Source organism: Mustela nigripes, chromosome 14 (assembly GCF_022355385.1).
Source record: "Mustela nigripes isolate SB6536 chromosome 14, MUSNIG.SB6536, whole genome shotgun sequence".
NCBI classification, from domain to species: domain Eukaryota; kingdom Metazoa; phylum Chordata; class Mammalia; order Carnivora; family Mustelidae; genus Mustela; species Mustela nigripes.
In genome coordinates, this window is record NC_081570.1 from 96,938,150 (window position 1) to 96,957,035 (window position 18,886).

Here is an 18,886-nt window from a genome sequence, read left to right on the forward strand (position 1 = left end):
TGTAAGGTCTTTATCTGGTTTTGGTATTGGGGTAATATTGGCTTCGTAGAATGAATTTGGAAGTTTCCTTCCTCTTGTGTTCTTTGGAATAGTTTGAGAAGAATGGGTATTAATTCTTCTTTAAATGTTTGGTAGAATTCAACTATGAATTCATCTGGTCCTGGACTGGTGTTTTTTGAGAATGTTTTGATTATTGATTCAGTTTCATTGCTGGTAATTGGTCTGTTAAAGCTTTTTTAAAATTTCTTCCTGCTTTAGTTTTGGGGGGTTATATTTTCTAGAAATTTAACTATTTCTTCTAAGTTGTTGAATTTGTTGATACTTAGGTTTTCATAATACTCTGTTAAAATTATTTATATTTCTATGGTATTGGTTATTTCTCTTCTTTCATTAGTAATCTTATTTATCTGGGTCCTTTCTCTCTTTCTCTCTCTCTCTCTTTTTAAGTGAATCTTGCCTAGAGTTTATCAGTTTTTTTTTTTATCTTTTCAGAGAACCAGCTCCTAGTTTCATTGATCTGTTTTTTTTTTTTTTTTTTAGTTTCTATGTCATTTATTTCTGCTCTTAAATTTATTATTTCCTATCTTTTGCTGGGACTGGGTTTTCTTTTTCTAGTTTCTTTAGGTGTAAGGTTAGGTTGTTTATTAAAGGTTTTTCTTGCTTCTTGAGGTAAGTCTGTATTGTTGTAAACTTCCCTCTTAGAACTACTTTTGTCGTATCCCACAGATTATGGACTCTGTTTTCATTTTCATTTGTTTTCATGTAATTCTTTATTTCTTCTTTGATTTCTTGGTTGACCCATTCTTTTTTTTTTTTTTTTTTTAAGATTTTATTTATTTATTTGACAGAGATCACAAGTAGGCAGAGAAGCAGGACAGAGAGAGAGAGAGGAGGAGGAAGCAGCCTCCCTGCTGAGCAGACAGCCCGATGCGGGGCTTGATCCCAGGACCCTGGGATCATGACCTGGGATCGTGACCTGAGGCAGAGGTTTTAACCCACTGAGCCACCCAGCCCCCCCCCCAAACTCATTGTTTTATTTGTTTATTTATTAAAAAATTTATTTGGGGGGCACATCTGGATGTCACAGTTGGTTAGGTATCTGACTCTTGGTTTCAGCTCAGGTCATGATCTCAGAGTCATGGCATCAGGTTCCACATTGGGCTTTACTCTCTGCAGAGTCTGCTTAAAGATTCTCTCTCTCTTTCTCTGTCCCACACCCCTGCCCTGCCATGTACTCTCTTCTCTCAAATAAATAAATAAATAAATCTAATCTTAAAAACAAAAAAATTTATTTTTAGGTAATCTCTATACGTAACATGGGGCTTGAACTTAGAACTCTGAGATCAAGAGCCACATGCTCACTCTATCAACTAAGCCAGCCAGGCTGCCCATCCCATTCAGTGGTATAATAACATGTTATTTAACCTCCATATATTGTGCTCTTTTCTATATTTTTTACTGTGGTTGATTTCTTTTTTTTCTTTTTCTTTCTTTCTCTTTTTAAAAAAAAAGATTTATTTATTTATTTATTTATTAGAGAGAGAGAGTGCGCGCGCGAGAGAGAGACAAGAAGAGAAGGAACACAAGTCTGGGGAGTAGTCTAGAGGGAGAAGCCAGCATCCCACAGAGCAGGGAGCCCAGTGTGGGGCTTGATCCCAGGATGCTGGGATCATGATCTGAGCTGAGGCAGACGCTTAACTTAATGACTGAGCCACCCATGAACCCCTTGTGGTTGATTCCTAGTTTCATAGCATTGTTGTCAGAAAAGATGCATGGCATACACTTACTGTCTTAACAACAGAATGGAAAAAAATTAAGCCAGGATGCTTTCACTTTTTTAAAGTTTTTATTGTTTTAGTTTATTTATTTACTTACTTGACAGAGCACAAGTTTGCAGAGCCTCAAGTAGTGGGAGAGAATTGGGCTCTCCGCTGAGCCGGGAGTCCAATTCGGGGCTCAATTCTGGGACCCTGGGGTCATGCCTGAGCTGAAGGCAGACACCCAAACAACTGAGTCACCCAGGCAACCCAACCAGAATGCTTTCTAACTAGCATATCTATTTCCATTTCTCTGTGTTCTTCTGTGAAATTTTTATATTTTGTAATCGTAGATTTAATTTTGTATTCTTTGACTTAATATATCATAAGCCAAGTTTTTTCCTGTGTGTTCTTCATTGATCATTTTCAGTGTCAGTATAGTATAACAGCATCTTTATGAATGTAGGCCTTTCCCTTTTAGGGGGTTGTTACCTTTATTTTTTATTTTTTTAAGATTTTATTTATTTGACAGAGTTCACAAGTAGGCAGAGAGGCAGGCATGGGTGGGGGGAAGCAGGCTCCCTGCTGAACAGAGAGCCTGATGCAGGGCTCGATCCCAGGACCCCGGGATCATGACCTGAGCCGAAGGCAGAGGCTTTAACCCACTGAGCCACCCAGATGCCCCAGGTTATTAACCTTTAATATAAATATCCAGTAGTAAGATTCCTGAATCAAAAATGATTTTTTTTTAAGTAGATCTTAAAAAGTACTACCAGCTGTTTTCCAGAAAGATAGCACTTGTTTATGTTGTCACCAGTAATGTGTGAATGTAGTTTCTATTTTTGATGCAGTTTCTTAAGACTAAAGTGGTGGCAGGGTTTTAGAATTTTTTGGGGGGTAGAAGGACAACCATGTAAAAGTTGTCTTGATTCCAGGGGCGCCTGGGTGGTTCAGTGGGTTAAAGCCTCTGCCTTCAGCTCTAGTCATGATCTCAGGGTCCTGGGATCAAGCCCCGCATCAGGCTCTCTGCTTGGCAGAGAGCCTGCTTCCCCGTACTCTCTCTGCCTGCCTCTCTGACTACTTGTGATCTCTGTCAAATAAATAAATAAAATCTTAAAAAAAAAAAAAGTTGTCATAATTCCAGTACTCATAATTTGAAGTATGTATCTATATCATTCTTTCTCAACTTGGGCATTTATCCTTTACACTTGAATTTCCTTTATTTTATTTTATTATTATTTTTTAAGATTTTATTTATTTATTTGACAGACAGGGATCACAAGTAAGCAGAGAGTCAGGCAGAGAGAGAGAGAGAGAGAGGGAGGAGGAAACAGGTTCCCCGCTGAGCAGAGAGCCTGATGCAGGGCTTGATCCCAGGACCCTGAGATCATGACCCGAGCTGAAGGCAGAGGCTTTAACCCACTGAGCCATCCAGGTGCCCCTTAAATTTCCTTTTAAGTAGAGTAACTGATTACTAGCTTTAGGCACTAGAACTTTTACATCAGCGTAGTTGTCTTGCATGTCACTAGTATCTGATTATTTAGATACCCATATATTGCCAGATCTATTTTTATAATCTACTTAAAAGATACTTAGAACACTTGGAAGCTCAGGCCCACAAAATACTTACATTGTTTTTTACATATTAACAATATACTATTACTTATGAATCTGTAGTATATTAGCTATTCCTAAGCCTATTTGGAATTTCTCACTGTTTGAAGGGAGAGTTATGCATATATGATGTATGTTCCAATAATGCTTAATTTTTTTAAAAAAGATTTTATTCAGAGAGAGAGTGTGTGTAGGGGAAGGAGCAGAGGGAGAGAGACAGGCAGACTCCGTTATGAGCGTAGCCCTTAATGAGGGGCCTGATCTCAGGACCCCGGGATCATGACCTGAGCTGAAATCAAGAGTCAGACACTTAACCAGCTGAACCACCCACAGGCTCACAAATGTTTTATTAATAGGTAAGTATTGTAACATGTAATATGTAATCCCCATTTTCATTATTGGCAAGGAAAAGATAATGGGTCTTATCATATATATGTTTATATATGTAGCCTCTACATATTCACGAGAGCTAACAGGATTAGAACTTGTCTTGAGATTTGAATTTAGGTTTTTCTTTTTTCCTAGTAATTGGTAGTACTTAAGAAATACATTCTAAGTGTAAGTGATCATGAGTGATAGTAGAAAGTATGCTAGGGGCGCCTGGGTGGCTCAGTGGGTTAAAGCCTCTGCCTTCAGCTCAGGTCATGATCTTGGGGTCCTGTGATTGACCCCGCATCGGGCTCTCTGCTCAGCAGGGAGCCTGATTCCCCCTCCTCTCTGCCTGCCTCTCTGCCTACTTGTGATCTCTGTCAAATAAATAAATAAAATCTTTTTTTTTTAAAAAAAAGAAAGTATGCTAAACCCTGAAGTTTGAAAACCTGAGTTCCCTATCCACCCTTTGTCTCTGAACAAGTTGTTTGACCCTCTGGGCCTCATTTCCCACATCTTTGAACAGAAAGGAATTGGATTCTAGCCCTGTAGTCGCTTGTCAATCTTAATATGCCATTTTGTAAAGAGAACAAGTAATTTTACGTTATTTGTTTCAAAATGTGTAGAATTAAAATTGAGTGACTTGGCTCCTGCCCCATTTTTTTCTCTTAGATGATTTTCTCAAGCCACAGATAAAAATGCATCCTGAAAATACAGTTGCTCTAAGAGGCATGAATGTGACTCTGACGTGCACCGCAGTGAGCAGCAGCGACTCACCCATGTCTACCGTGTGGCGCAAAGACAGTGAAATCCTGAATGACATCGATGTTGAGAATTTTGTTCGTTATCAGCAGCAAGCTGGAGAAGCTCTAGAATATACGAGTGTCTTACATCTTTTCAATGTGAATTTCACAGATGAAGGAAGATATCAGTGTATCGTTACTAATCACTTTGGATCTAATTATTCTCAAAAAGCCAAACTGACTGTGAATGGTAAGGAGTTCTGGTCCCTGATGGTTAGAAGGATTTTTCATGTTCAATTTTGAACCACTTGGATAAGAAAATGAGACTAAGCCTGGCATTTGAAGGGGAGATTTTAGTGTTTTGTATTAATTAAGGTTGTGCTAATATGTAGACTGGGTTACCGTTTTGTCCAGTTATGTCCCTAATTGGTCCTTGGTTGGAAGCGAGGGGGGAAGTTTCACGGCCCCAGGAGATAGGCTGCTTTTTTTTTGTTGTTTCTGCTTTTGAAAAAATTCTTTTGAAATTCTCTGTTCTTTCTAGAACCATAATTCTGTTCTGAAAACTGAAATGTATTCCTGCCACTGTTCGCAGGGCTTTATAATAGCGAAGTATTTAGGACATTTCTGGGTGCAGTGATTGTTATCATTGTCTAAATGTAGTCATACAGAATCATTTTTTAAATTAATGCTCTTCTTCACTGTGGCTGTAAAAAAAGAACTTCTCCAAAACAGTTTGATTAATCGTCACCTATCGGATTGAATCACTAAAACAGTTTAGGTTTTGTGCAACCAAAGGACATACTTGTGTCTTAATTCACTGTTGTTTTATGAAATTTTTGAAGGCATACATTTTTTGTATTCTTTATTTTTTGGTATAATTTTTTTTTAACATGCATTTGCCGTGTCAGCTTTGTAGATGTTAGCTTGGAGAGCACTGTTTAGTCTCTTAAGTAAGGGAGTCATAATAAATGTACGGAGTTCTGAAAGGTTTGTGGCCTTCTGCCTTTCCTGTCCCCATCAGAGAGATCAGGTAGTAGATGTGTCTGCATTCTAGAAGAATTTATTCATCACTGTACTCTAAGTATTCTGAGGTTCAAAGAGAAAAGATGTCCTCTGTCAATCTAGAGAGCATGCCTTCTGAAAGAAATAGAATATTACAAGTTGGTACTTTGTGTGTGTGTGTATGTGTGTGTGTGTGTATTCATGTTCCCACCACCACCACTCCACCCACTTTGTTTCGGTAATCTTTCTTGAAACAGAGATGCCATCTTTCCTGAAAACTCCAATGGATCTCACTATCCGCACTGGTGCCATGGCCAGATTAGAGTGTGCTGCAGAGGGGCACCCTGCACCTCAGATTTCTTGGCAGAAAGATGGTGGCACCGACTTTCCTGCAGCTCGAGAAAGACGCATGCATGTCATGCCTGAGGATGATGTCTTCTTCATTGCCAACGTGAAAATAGAAGACATGGGAGTCTATAGCTGCATGGCACAAAATATAGCCGGAGGCCTTTCAGCAAATGCCTCTCTCACAGTATTAGGTATGTGTACTGCCCCATGGGTCCTTGGTTTGGATGGAGCCTTTATATTTAAGGGTCTGCTCTCGTCTTAATGGCAGAGAAGATCCAACTTTGAGATTTTAATAGTGATCCTTATATCTTGGTCACCATGTTTTACCAATACATGGCTGGGTCATGTCAGCCTAGGATATTAGTGGATCAGAAAACTGAAATCTGCAAAAGCAGTGAGGGCAGAATTAGAGATCTTCATCACATGAATTTGAAAATTCAAATCCCCTTATCCTGTTACCTTGCCCCCTTGGAGGTTTCTAATTCAAACATGTTTTTTTCTAGTATTCACCAGTGGGTTTGCAGTTGTTTTATACTGCTTCACAGACCACTCAAGACAATTTGTTTCTCCTCTAACTCATTTTTGAAAAAAAAAAATTAATGCATAAAAATTACCATCTTTTGGTTAGATTTCCTGTTCTCTTCCAGTGTATGCCTCTTGATTCTGTGTTATGGTAAAATAAAATGTCTTTTCCCTAAGTTCCTCTGACAAGCCTATTTTTTTTTCTTATGAGAATACTTTTCTTCATACTCAACCCAAAGGCAGATTCTGCTTTCTAGTTCTCTGGTTTCCCTTGATGTTAGGTTTTTTATTTTTTATTTATTTTTTTTAATGGACTTTATTTATTTATTTGACAGACAGAGATCACAAGTAGGCAGAGAGGCAGGCAGAGAGAGAGGAGGAAGCAGGCTCCCTGGTGAGCAGAGAGCCTGATGCGGGACTCTATCCCAAGACCCTGGGATCATGACCTGGGCCTAAGGCAGAGGCTTTAACCTGCTGAGCCACCAGGCGCCCCTTATGTTAGGTTTTTTAAAAGTTTGTTAGTTTGTGTTATTTCCTTGTGTAATCAGAAAAATAAGTATATCGTTTTAAAAATGTAGGATATATAGAAAATTAGAAAAAGGGAAAGTCACTAAAACACTTAAAGATTTTGGCATATGCTGGACTTTTTAAAAAACACATTTTCATGAAGTTATGTACCTACTTTTTTCCTCTTAAATACTGTATCATAAGGGTTACTCTGTCATTAAGTCTTCAAAAAATATCATGTATTTGTACTATGGTTTATTTAACAACCTTTCCTGCTAGATTTAAAGATCTTTTCCTTTATTTTTAAAAATTACAACTAATTTCATAATAAACCTGTTCATGTATAAATCTTTTTGACTTCCTTGCTTAGGATAGCTTGCCTAAGGTAGAATTAGTAAGATAAGATTTTTGAGGCTTTTGCTTTTCTGAACACTAACTTCTGATCTTTCCATGAGTATATGAAAGTGCTTACTTTTTTTTTTTTTAAGATTTTTTTATTTATTCATTTGATAGAGATCACAATAGGCAGAGAGGCACGTAGAGAGAGAGAGAGGAAGGGAAGCAGACTCCTCACTGAGCAGAGAGCTCGAAGTGGGGCTCAATCCCAGGACCCTGGGATCATGACCTGAGCTGAAGGCAGAGGCTTTAACCCATGGAGCCACCCAGATGCCCCAACTTATTATTATTATTATTATTTTTAAAGATTTATTTATTTATCCTAGGGGGAGGGAAGGAGAGAGAGAATCTCAAGCAGACTGCATGCTGAGCATCAATCCCAGGATCTATAGATTATGACCTGAGCTAAAATCAAGAGTTGGCTGCTTATTAACCCACTGAGCCACCCAGACGCCCCTGAAATTGCCTACTTATTGCATCATTACCTCATTCATCTAATACAGTGGGATTTAAGAAATAAAATTGTTTTAACATGATTTTTTATACACTCTTTCTGTTAGAGACACCCTCATTTATCAGACCCCTGGAAGATAAGACAGTAACCCGAGGTGAGACTGCAGTATTACAGTGCATAGCTGGAGGGAGCCCTGCCCCTCGTCTCAACTGGACCAAAGATGACGGGCCACTGCTGGTGACAGAACGGCACTTCTTTGCGGCAGCCAACCAGCTTCTCATCATTGTCGATGCTGGCCTGGAAGATGCTGGGAAATACACCTGCATTATGTCTAACACCCTTGGGACAGAACGTGGTCACATTTACCTAAATGTCATTTCATCTCCCAATTGTGACTCTTCCCAGAGTAGCATTGGGCATGAAGATGATGGCTGGACCACAGTTGGCATTGTCATCATTGTTGTGGTCTGCTGTGTTGTGGGCACCTCTTTGATCTGGGTCATTGTTATTTACCACATGAGAAGGAAGAATGAAGACTACAGTATCACAAACACAGGTGAGTCGTACTCAGTTGATACCTACAGCTTGTACTTGAGTCAGGAATGTAGTATACAATTTATTATAAAATAGAAAAAGCTATGGAGCTTTGATCCTTTATATATAGTAGAAGGAAGAGTTTTTTTTGTTAAAATGTCCAACTTCATTGAAATAATGGAATGTCTCCAATGAATTTTTTTTTTTTAAGATTTTATGTATTTATTTGACATATCACAAGTAGGCAGAGAGGCAGGCTGGAGTGGGGGGGTGGGTGTTTGGGAAGGAGGCTCCCTGCTGAGCAGAGAGCCCAATGCGGGGCTCAATCCCAGGGTCCTGGGATCATGACCTGAGCTGAAGGCAGAGGCTTAACCCACTGAGCCACCCAGGCACCTGTCCGATGAATAATTTTAAGAATTTTTAGATAGTCCCCCCAAACTTTGCTCTTATAAACATGGTACAGGTGCACCTTCTTTCTTTAATGCCTAAGGCTCATTTCCGTCGAAGCTTCTCTGTGGGCAAAGAGTGGAGCCCTTCTGACTGGGATTGGCCTTTCACACCTCTTCCCTGAAATCCTGAAAGAGAAGAGGCTCAATCAGACAGTGAAAGTATGCCTGTGGACTAGATTTTAGACTTTAGGATTTGCCTCTTTTAGTAATACTTTTTAAATGAATGTTTGAAAAGAATTTTAGCGAGAAAGAGTTTGGGGGGAAGATCCTAAGACCTGTTCCTAGTTAGATAACATTTTCCTGGCCAGTGGGTATATCAGAGTGGAGCACATTTGCACTATAGTCTTCTGAGTGTTGCCTAATGTAATTTGAAAGTTACAGATGTCTCTTTTACAGAGGAGCTTAATCTGCCTGCAGACATTCCCAGCTACTTGTCTTCCCAAGGAACACTGTCAGAGCCACAAGAAGGCTACAGCAACTCTGAGGCAGGCAGTCATCAGCAACTTATGCCTCCTGCCAATGGATATTTACACAAAGGCGCTGATGGTACTGACTCTTTGTTGTATATGCTTATAATTTTGGCCTATTTTGTTGAGTTTATTTGTCAGCGTGTAGTTTTCCCATTAACCTGATACAACATTTTAAAGTAAGATACTCAGTGAAAACATTGGACTGCCTGAGAAATAGGATGGATGGAAATCGACTGAAATCGTACCAGAGAAGAAAATCATCTGACAGAAGAAACACATCCCAAAACAAGGGATTGGTGTACCCAGCAAAGTCTCCCAAACCAAAAGTATTATTATGAGAAGGAGGTGCTCTCGAAACTTTTTTGAGGGGTCTTGTCTTTTTAAGGCATGAGCATTCTTTAGACCATATCCAGGGGCGGTTTGTGTCTCCTGCTGACTGGTTGGTAGTCGCTGAAGTTTAAAGGGCAGTGATGATTCTCAGCATATGTTGGAGAAATCAGAGAGATACAAGATGTTCCCTAATTAACTTGGCTTCTCAATACTACTTCTCTTCCCCACTCCCCCCTTCCCTCAGGGAGTGACAGAACTCAGGGAGGTGAATTAAGGGATAGAAGAATTGGGTTTGATTCCTAGTTCCTTTTTTCTGGCTCTGGGACCATGAACAAGTTACTGAAATCTGAGCTTTAACTTTCTCATTTAAAGTAAAGAAGCGGTAAAGTAAAGCACTTCCCTCAGAATTCTCATAGATCCTTTCAACAAATAGGTGTAGTCCTTCCAGCACTGTACAAATGAAAGGCCTTTTCTGTTCATATGGAGATTTTTTTAGGCTGAGCTAACAGAATTTATCGGTTTCATCGCTAAATTGGATTTTATTTTGGCTTTCCATGGAAAGAGGGGTTACTTCTAGCATTTAAAAGAATCTTTAAATGCCTCTGCTCTTTGAAATTGGTGGGAAATAACACTGCTTTCTGGGCCAAACTAACTTCCAGTTGTAACACTGTTGCTTGATCAGGAAGTTACTTGCTCTTTATTTCTCACTCACTTTTTTCTCTTTGAACAGTTTTCAAAGCACATAACAGTCTGGGGAGCTCGTTATTAAACTTTACCTCTGCCAGACACACACATGCGTCAGACAGGACTCTTGACCATCAGAGGCTTTCTCTAGGGGTACTTTAAGCCATGAGTGTTGCTTAATTCCTTGACTCATGAAAGTAATGCTGGCTTTATGAAGTGAAGTCCTCCTTAGTCCTTGTTCTCTGCTTTAGTTCGCTTCAGCCAGACCTGTGTCTTACAGCACAGTGCAGCCGCATCTTCGTTCCCTTGAATTGGGCATCACCTTATCCAGGCTGGACAGAAGTGGTTTACCGTAGCGTTTAAGGGCATGGGCCCCGGAGCCAGAGCGCCCAAGTTTTCAGCCGTGTGTTATAGCAGTGTTTTGGAGCAAGTTCCCTCATGTCTCTGTGTTGTAGTTACCCCGTCTGTAAAATGGGGGTAATAATAGTACCCACCTCATAGGGATGCCGTGAGGATTAAATTAGTTAATGCACAGAAGGGCCTTGAGATTTTACCTGATTTATCAAGTAAGTGCTCAGTCAGTGCCAGCTGCGGTGAAAATGGGGATGGCTGGTGCAGAAAACTGGTGATTGGCAAAGCTGACTCCTTAACTGAAGGATTCTTTCCTGTGTCGTCATCAGGTGGTCCTGGTACCCGGGTTATTTGCTCAGATTGTTATGACAATGCCAACATCTACTCCAGGACCCGAGAATACTGCCCGTACACGTATATTGCTGAGGAAGATGTTCTAGATCAGACACTGTCCAGCCTCATGGTCCAGATGCCCAAAGAGACATATTTGGCACATCCTCCCCCAGATGCCCCTACCCTGGAGAGCCTGGTGTCATCAGCAGACAAAGAGATGGCTGCCTTTCCCACCAACCATGAGAGGATAAATGAGAAGAAACTTACGTCCACACAGATGAATAGTGGTAAAGGACACAGTCTTTTTTGATTACTTTGTTTTTACTCTCACCTACTTGATTTTTCCGTCATATAAGTAGCATTCTGATTTGACAGGAAGCAAACAAATTGGAATAATAGAGTAATTAGCTACAGCTAGCTGGTATAAACTAGGGCCAGAGATTTTCAGAGATTAGAATTAGAGACATCTGCATCAGTAGGATGGAAACAGCTTCTGTGGGAGTATCAAGATCACACTTCTAAAAATTCAGAAGCCATATAGAAAAAGCTTTAAAAAAGTTTCATATAGGTTTAATTTTTTTTCCATCCTTATTTAAATGATGGTGATTGGAAATGCTGAGGATATAATTTGGTGGAGATTTTTCCTGAGAAGATTTAAAAATGATTTGGTTGCTGTTCTAGAGGGTAAATACTGAATGGCAGTATCACTTAGCCAGTGTTTGATTTCGTCTGTGAGGCCTTATGATCAGGTCCCAAAGTGGGGAAGCAGTTGTGGGATGACCCAGGAGAAGAAACACAAGTCACATTGTGCAGAGAAGGCATTTGGTAACAGCTTGGTCAGTAAAACGGAACTCTTTCTAGACCATGAGGGGCTCTGCTGAGCATGTCCTTCTGGCCGTCCAGGTTTTTCATCAGCTGTCACCCTCTTGTCAGCCTAAAATGGAAGAGCACAGGAACTTGGGTAGAGCTGAGGCCTGCAGGTGCTTCCAGGGGTGCTTTTGGTAGGAGGGAATGATCTGACTTGGGACTTTTAAGATGTGTTCTGTTGTTCTTAATTTAGAGACCAACTCCAAAGATTTCCAAAGACAGTACAAGTCAGAGAAAAGTGTACTGTCACTCACTGAAGCTAGTCTCTTGGCTTTAAAGTTCATTGCCCGTGAAAGAAGGGCACCAACACTAATTCCGTGTTCCCATGTCCTAAGAGTTCCACACCTAAAAAGGCTTTAAGTAGAACAAAAAATGCAGTGTACCTTTTTCTTCATTTCGGAGAGGTCTCAATTGTTGCCTTGGTGTGTAAGTGAGGAGATCAGCAAATGAGTGCTTTGGTGCATTGCTCATTCCTACCTGGGGCGCTCTCACTCCTTGCTATTCACAGAGTGGTCTCAGCTTCAGCATTACCTAGAGCTTGTTAGAAATGCAGACCAAGGTGCCCACCCCGGACCCAGTGAACCAGAGTCTTTTTTTTTAACAAGATCCCTAGGTTATTTGTATGCACGTCAGAGCTTAAGAAACCCTGCCTTAGCTTACTTTAACACATGGGTTTTGTTTTTATTTCTGAGTGTTTGTTTCCAGAATGTTTGCCTGACTTTTTCCAAAATGTATCCCCATGAAGTTAATATAGCTTTCAGCAAATATTCATTGGGGAAAGAGCTCACCACTGCAGTAAGTAAGGTGAATGAGAGATGTATTATCTTTGAGACCAGAGTCTCAAAGTATAATAATTGGATTTAAAATTGCTGCTTTTCATTATTACTTTATTGTTAGGATTACTGGCATGCTAGAAGCTGGAGGGAAATGGTTTATTTTTAAAACAATTTTTTTTAACATGCTCATTTGTTATTTAAAGATGTAATGGCTGTGTTAAATCAGTGATTTTTGTATAATGCAACTTTCACTACAGTAGGGATACTATTTTATTTTATTTTATTTTATTTATTTATTTTTTTTTATTTATTTAGTCAGAGAGAGAGAGCGAGAGCGAGCACAGGCAGACAGAGTGGCAGGCAGAGTCAGAGGGAGAAGCAGGCTCCCCGTGGAGCAAGGAGCCCGATGTGGGACTCGATCCCAGGACGCCGGGATCATGACCTGAGCCGAAGGCAGCTGCTTAACCAACTGAGCCACCCAGGCGTCCCAGGGATACTATTTTAATCTGTTTCCATGTGTCTAAAGATTGTATTTTTAAATTTTGCAGCAGCAGAAGCACTAATCGTAGATGAAAGCAGAGGACATATTACATGGTTTCAGTAAATAATTGGTTAAGCTTGTTGAAAGACCATGGTTCTAGTTTCTATTTTGTTTTCTTTTATTAGCTGTTGCTAAGAAGATGAGAAGTGTACATTTACTCTCAATGTCCTTATTCAGGAATACTGGGTATCTTTATTTCTGGGAGAATTTGGATAAAAGAAAATGAAGTTTTAAACCATTAATTTTGAATTTTCATTCGCCACTGATTGTTATCTTTCATTTTCAGAAACGTTGCCGCGGCCTCTGTGGAACATAAGCAAAGAGCTAGACTTGCCTCATCCTCCCTTTTCCCAGCAGCCAGTCCTTGAGCCACCACAAGTCCATCAAAATGAGGGTCTGGCAGAGAGTGGCCCAGACTGTTCCGCCTCCCCCACGCCTTGTCACAGGTTGCATGACCATGCTTTTGATTTTAGTAGGACTCGGAACATTCAGGATGGTAGTGAGGGCACATGAAACTCACTCCAGAAAGAGATGTGGGCAGAGACTCAAGTTACTTCATTTTGTATTTACTACCTCAGAGTTCAGAAGAAACCCCAAAGTCAGCATTTGCTTTACCCCATCTGCAGTTACATCTGACCCCACTGAGGTACGCCAGGCATTTATTTGGGCTTATTCCTGATGAAGAAGGGGAAATGGCTGACAGAAATGGGTACATATAATAAAACCTGTGCAACACGGACAGAGGAAAATACAGGACAAAACGTTCTTGCTGATGGTTCCACGGGGATGTGCCCAGCTGTGCACTGCCTGTTAGGGAGTCTCATTGCTGCTTAACATGCTGGATTGTCTCAACCTGCAGAATGATTCTGAGAAAATATCACTGTTCTGGTGTGTCTTCCAGGAACAGAAATAACTTTGGAGCCCTCTGGGAAGTGTGTCTGGGATTCTTCAGTGGTTTTAAGCATCTAGTTGAGACCAGGGCTTTGATATTCAAGGTCTTTGACAAGAATCCCAGGCTTGACCAATTGTTACCACATCAAAGGGTTTTGTATTCTTGTGAATCTTTTTTTTTTTTGGTCCTTATCACCCAGGGATCTCATTGTAAATATATGTGCATTTATAAATAATTTTTGTATTCATTGACCATATGTGTTGGCTGCATTGTAAATATTTTTGATATGCCAGAATTATATATAATACCCAGTTAATAATATTGACAGCAGCATCTCAGACCACAGATTTTGTATGACTTGGTTTAGTGAACCTAAAGACTTTGTTTGAAGTTTTAAAAATATGTTTGTTAAGAAGTATATGTATAGAGGCAGGGAACCTAGTGATTGCATACACACAAACACAGTCTTGGTCTAATTAGCTTCTTTACTCAGACCTAAAAGTTCATATGTCTAATCGTTTGCCATCTGTTTACAAGTGCCAGGTAGTATTACCTTTCTAGCATAAAAAGACTCAAAATTGACTAGCAGTCCGTCTTATCATAGTCATGTGCACAGAGACAAAGGAAAATTTCTTTTGGGAATACCTTCTTTCAGCAAAGTATTTAGGTGATGAGGAAACCAAAGATTGCTTCTTTTCTGTTTTTTGGGGGTTTTTTTGTTGTTGTTTTTAATATCTCTTCTGCCAATGCACAGTGTTATCTTAAGGGAAGGGTGCTTTTGGGAATAAGTTGAATGTGCACAAATTCTTACAAAGCTTTAGAGTGTTTTCCTTGTTCTATACAAGTGATTATTTAAGCCAAAAAGTTCTCTTGAATTTTTGATTGCAAAAAGCTTTATGTGAACAAAGGACTTTATAATGGAATGTAATGAACTAAAGTTCTTTTTTGCTTTGTGCTTTCAGATTTCCTTACCCTAGGCTGTCAGATTCTGTCCTCTCAGTCTAGTGAGTACTAGTTACGTGCTGGATAACTTCCATCACTTAAATGAAAATATCTATTTCTAAGTTATTGTGCATTTCAAGGGTTCTAAACTCATATTTTGCCAGAAAGTTGAATTACATGTAGTTGTCAGTCCTAGTTTTTTTCTCCCCAAACCGTCTCTAACGGTTTTGTACCACCAAGCCATTCTCTCTTTCCTTTTTTGAACTGTCAGCTTCTGTTCATTTTTACTTCAAACTTCTTAAATATCACTATTTTCCCATCCTTTCAATGTGTGATTCCTCTTCTTCCTTACTAGGTTGTACTTTAATCTGTACAGGGCTGATGTAGAATCAGGAGACCTGATTTTATTCCTAGCTCTGCCCCATATTGGCTGTAGTCAGGGGCAGGAGTCTGCTTCGCAGCCAGATTTTCTCATTTCTGAAATAAGGGCATTCTCCTAGATGCTCCAGAGCCCTTTCCAGCTGTAACGTTCTGTGAATTTGTGATCCCTCCAAGGCCCAGGGAGGATTATGCTACTCTAATACAAAGCTGCTTTCATGAAACATTTGTTAGTGTAACAAGAGTGATGCTGCTTACTCTGACTTGAGCCAGATTCACTTCCTCCTTAGCAGGAGGGACAGTGTAAGATGTATTTGTGAGAAGAGCTCTTCTGCTTTGAAACCGGCTCAGTAAAGGAAGACTGTTGACTCAATGGAAGCTACCAGATGCCATCTGGGGCAGCGGGTCTGAATGCCAGTGCTGCCGCGCACCAGAGCATGGAATCAGTTGAGAGGTGCGCTGCAGCTGATCTGTAGCTAGTCTGTGACTCCCTTACCTTTCAGATGTCTTCATTCATGCAGGTGATCTGTAACTATCTGATACTCTCACTCAAATTCTGACAGACTTCTCTTGAGTGAAAAGGGGTAGTTAGAGCGAGGCTGCAGGTGAGTATCAGCTCTTATGGGTGACAGGACTGAAAACCAGGGTGCGAACCAGTGTTCTAGAAAACTTAGGATATGGTGGTCCTCTTCCTCTTAGGACTGTCAGAGTCAGGTCTCCTGAATGGCCAGGTTCTCCCTTCCGTTAGCACCAATGGTGAGATGCCTTCCCACATGCTCCTAGCTTGCCAAAGTACCTAAGGAACTAGTCAAGAATTTGTTTAAACGTGAAGTTTAACAAAACTGGTCTTAAAAAAATAATAAATTTAATAAATTCTAATCTTAGGAGAAGGGCTTCCTGGAATTTTTTGTTACTGCATATGTTTTTGACCAAGCAGTGATTTATCCATCTACCGTACACAGGGTTAGAAGCTCATCAGTGTTCCTTCCCTGCAATGTGATGTCTCCCTAATGCCTCTTTTAATCAGGATTGTTGTTAAGCAAGGCAAACTAAAATGCCAGGAGAAATACTCTCTGCTCCTCATCCAGTTACCACCTTGTATCAGTGGAGATATATAAGTTCTCTTAAGTTGTGCCCCTTTTACATTGATCTTCAAGTCTTCCTTGGAAGAAGAAATAGCATCTTCCTTTAAGTCCGCACTGGCACGTGGTCTCTATATAAGCCATTGGCTTTCTGTCATTCAGCAGCTTCTAAATTGCTCTCCCTAGTTGTGCAAGTTACTCTGGGGGATACGAAGTATCAGGAACCCTCTAATGTGCCACTCTGAGAGTTTTATGTGTATTTTTCTGAAAGGTAACTTTCCTATTTAAAAATAGTTGCCTTCACACTGCCCATTGTGGGGTTGTAAAAGCAACATTAGGATATCTAGCAACTTAGACTCTTATCCATTTTCCTAAGAGATGGGAGATACGCTAAAAGTCTTTAATACCTTGAAGTGTTGCCATGAATTAGGATTAAATTCACTGTTTTTATTCTTGAGGACAAAGGTCATGTCTGCTCCCATTCTGTGAGGCACAAGGTAACAGGGAGGTACAGTAAACACTTGCTAGTAATTCTGTATAAACTAATTCTCCACAATTAGGTTTGCCCAATAATTGGAATAATCAGTGTTTTGTGGGAAAAGTCACAGTGGAAGCCAGATAATTAATGCTGATATTAACCCCAGATATTAACGCTGTTAATAGCGTTGAAGAAATTTCTGCACTTCGAATGGAATATGGGCAAGATGACTTTCAGGTCTCTTTCAGTTTTACCACTGGAAATTTCCAGAAGCAATCTAACAGTCTTAAAACTTTTCCTTTCAAAATCCTTTATATACAGTAAGTATAGAGCACTTAAATTTTTTTCAGTTCAAGAGTTTTGGTTTTTGGTTGACAAAAGGAGACTTTCCTGTTAATGGCTAAAAACATCAAAGTCTGGGCTTACGCTTCTGAAGAAATCTATAACTAGTTAGTAACAGAAATGGCATTACCATACTAAAAACTTTAAGAGCCTATATAATGTATTATGACCCTCCTTTTTACTCTTTAATTTTTATGCCTGTTTCTTCTTATCAGTAGGACTCCAGTTGGAATGGGGTTGGAATTGTGGTGTTCAGCTTTGCACCCAGTATTTTACCCAAGGGTGTTGGAGCCTTTCCAATCATTTTAATATTCACCGGAATACTAGGAGGTAATGGAGCAACAGAGGTAAATTTACTGCCATTTCATGCTGTGTGCTCCATTTTTGAGTTTGCTTCTTAATGCCGATTGCAGAGGTAATGTGAAGTAGTTGGGCCTTCCAAGGTTGAGCTGAGATTTTTGGCAACCTGCAAGGAATGTCTCATTCTTCTCTGACGTGTCCTCTTTCCCATTTCAGTCTGGCAGATGTTTTTCCCTTCTGCTTCTAACTTAGAACTTTTTTTGTTTAGAGTGCTGTCTCAACCAACATCAGTTAGCCTTAATTTTTTTTTCCTTTTCCGGACAACTGCCTGGTTTGTTGATGAAAATAACAAGCTCTGAATTAAGAGATATATTACAAGCTGCTCTTTACAAAACAACACCTGCAAGCCCATGAATCATCTGAAGATGTTGTGGGTAATAAGAGGTAGGGACATGTGTGTGTGTCTATATGCACATGTGTGCATGTGTTGGTGTGTGTGTGTGTGTGTGTGTGTGTGTGTGTGTGTGTGTGAAGAGTAATATTTGGACCTGCTCCCTTCAGGTTGTGTGTTGAGTGTTTCTTAGTGGTCCCAATAATCTCCACCGATGAGTGGGGTGAGGGTGAAAAAACAACTTGATTTGAACCTGTTTTTAGATTAGAAAGAGTAAAGTGATCCTTTATCAACTAAACCGTCTTGAAAGAGAAATTGGTCATCAGGTGGTCAAGTGCTCTTGGAGTATATCTCTTGGCTACTTAAAGTGGCCTCTTGATCCATAGAGAGACTATTTCTACCCTCTCCTGTTCCCTCTTCTTCCCACAGAGGATGTCAATCTGAGTAGCCCTGATACCAGATGTATCGAAAGAGAGTTCTAAGCCAAGTTGTTTTTCAGTGTGGTCCTTTCCTAGTATCTATTTATATTTTCTCACACATGAGAATGTATATTTTATAAGGCATGTGTTTGTCTACTTGTTTGTCTACTGTAGTATGTCTCCAATAAAGCTAAAATACATTATGATTTTCTGGTTTTCTGTCGCCTGACATATAGGAGTGAAGTGGTATATTTTTAAGTTTGTGGTCCTTTGAGAGGGTCACCAAAGAGTTGTACAAGTTATGGCACCTCTCATTCCTGCTGTGTTTGAGTCACATACTGTCTGGAGTCTGCCATCGGAATACCTTACAGCCCTGTGCTTCCCAAGGGCCTGCGCCGTGTGCCCTTTGCCTGTCATCGTGTCTGCTGTGATGTTAGATGCCTGGTAGTGTGGATGGAAACAAATACACTTAACAGTTCATTAGAAAATAAGAGTGCTTTCTAAATAGGGAAAGATTTGAAGGCATCATTTTCTAATTCAAAATTAAGAAAATACTCGAAGAATGTTAATACTCTGATCAACTTTCTCACTCTACTGTATTAGCAACTTCTTTTT

General features: G+C 40.0%; 1 protein-coding gene across 2 annotated transcripts in view; it reads left to right on the forward strand.

The window, feature by feature from the left end:
- LRIG2 (leucine rich repeats and immunoglobulin like domains 2) overlaps positions 1-18,474 on the forward strand; it is a 68,639-nt gene extending 50,165 nt beyond the window's left edge. For both annotated transcript variants that reach the window (XM_059375774.1, XM_059375775.1), the window contains exons 13-18: positions 4,413-4,733; positions 5,743-6,024; positions 7,819-8,268; positions 9,092-9,241; positions 10,860-11,150; positions 13,334-18,474. In XM_059375774.1, coding sequence (XP_059231757.1) covers positions 4,413-4,733; positions 5,743-6,024; positions 7,819-8,268; positions 9,092-9,241; positions 10,860-11,150; positions 13,334-13,560 — 1,721 coding nt within the window. In that variant the 3' untranslated portion in view covers positions 13,561-18,474. The remainder of the gene's footprint in view (positions 1-4,412; positions 4,734-5,742; positions 6,025-7,818; positions 8,269-9,091; positions 9,242-10,859; positions 11,151-13,333) is intronic.
- Positions 18,475-18,886: the final 412 nt, after the last annotated feature.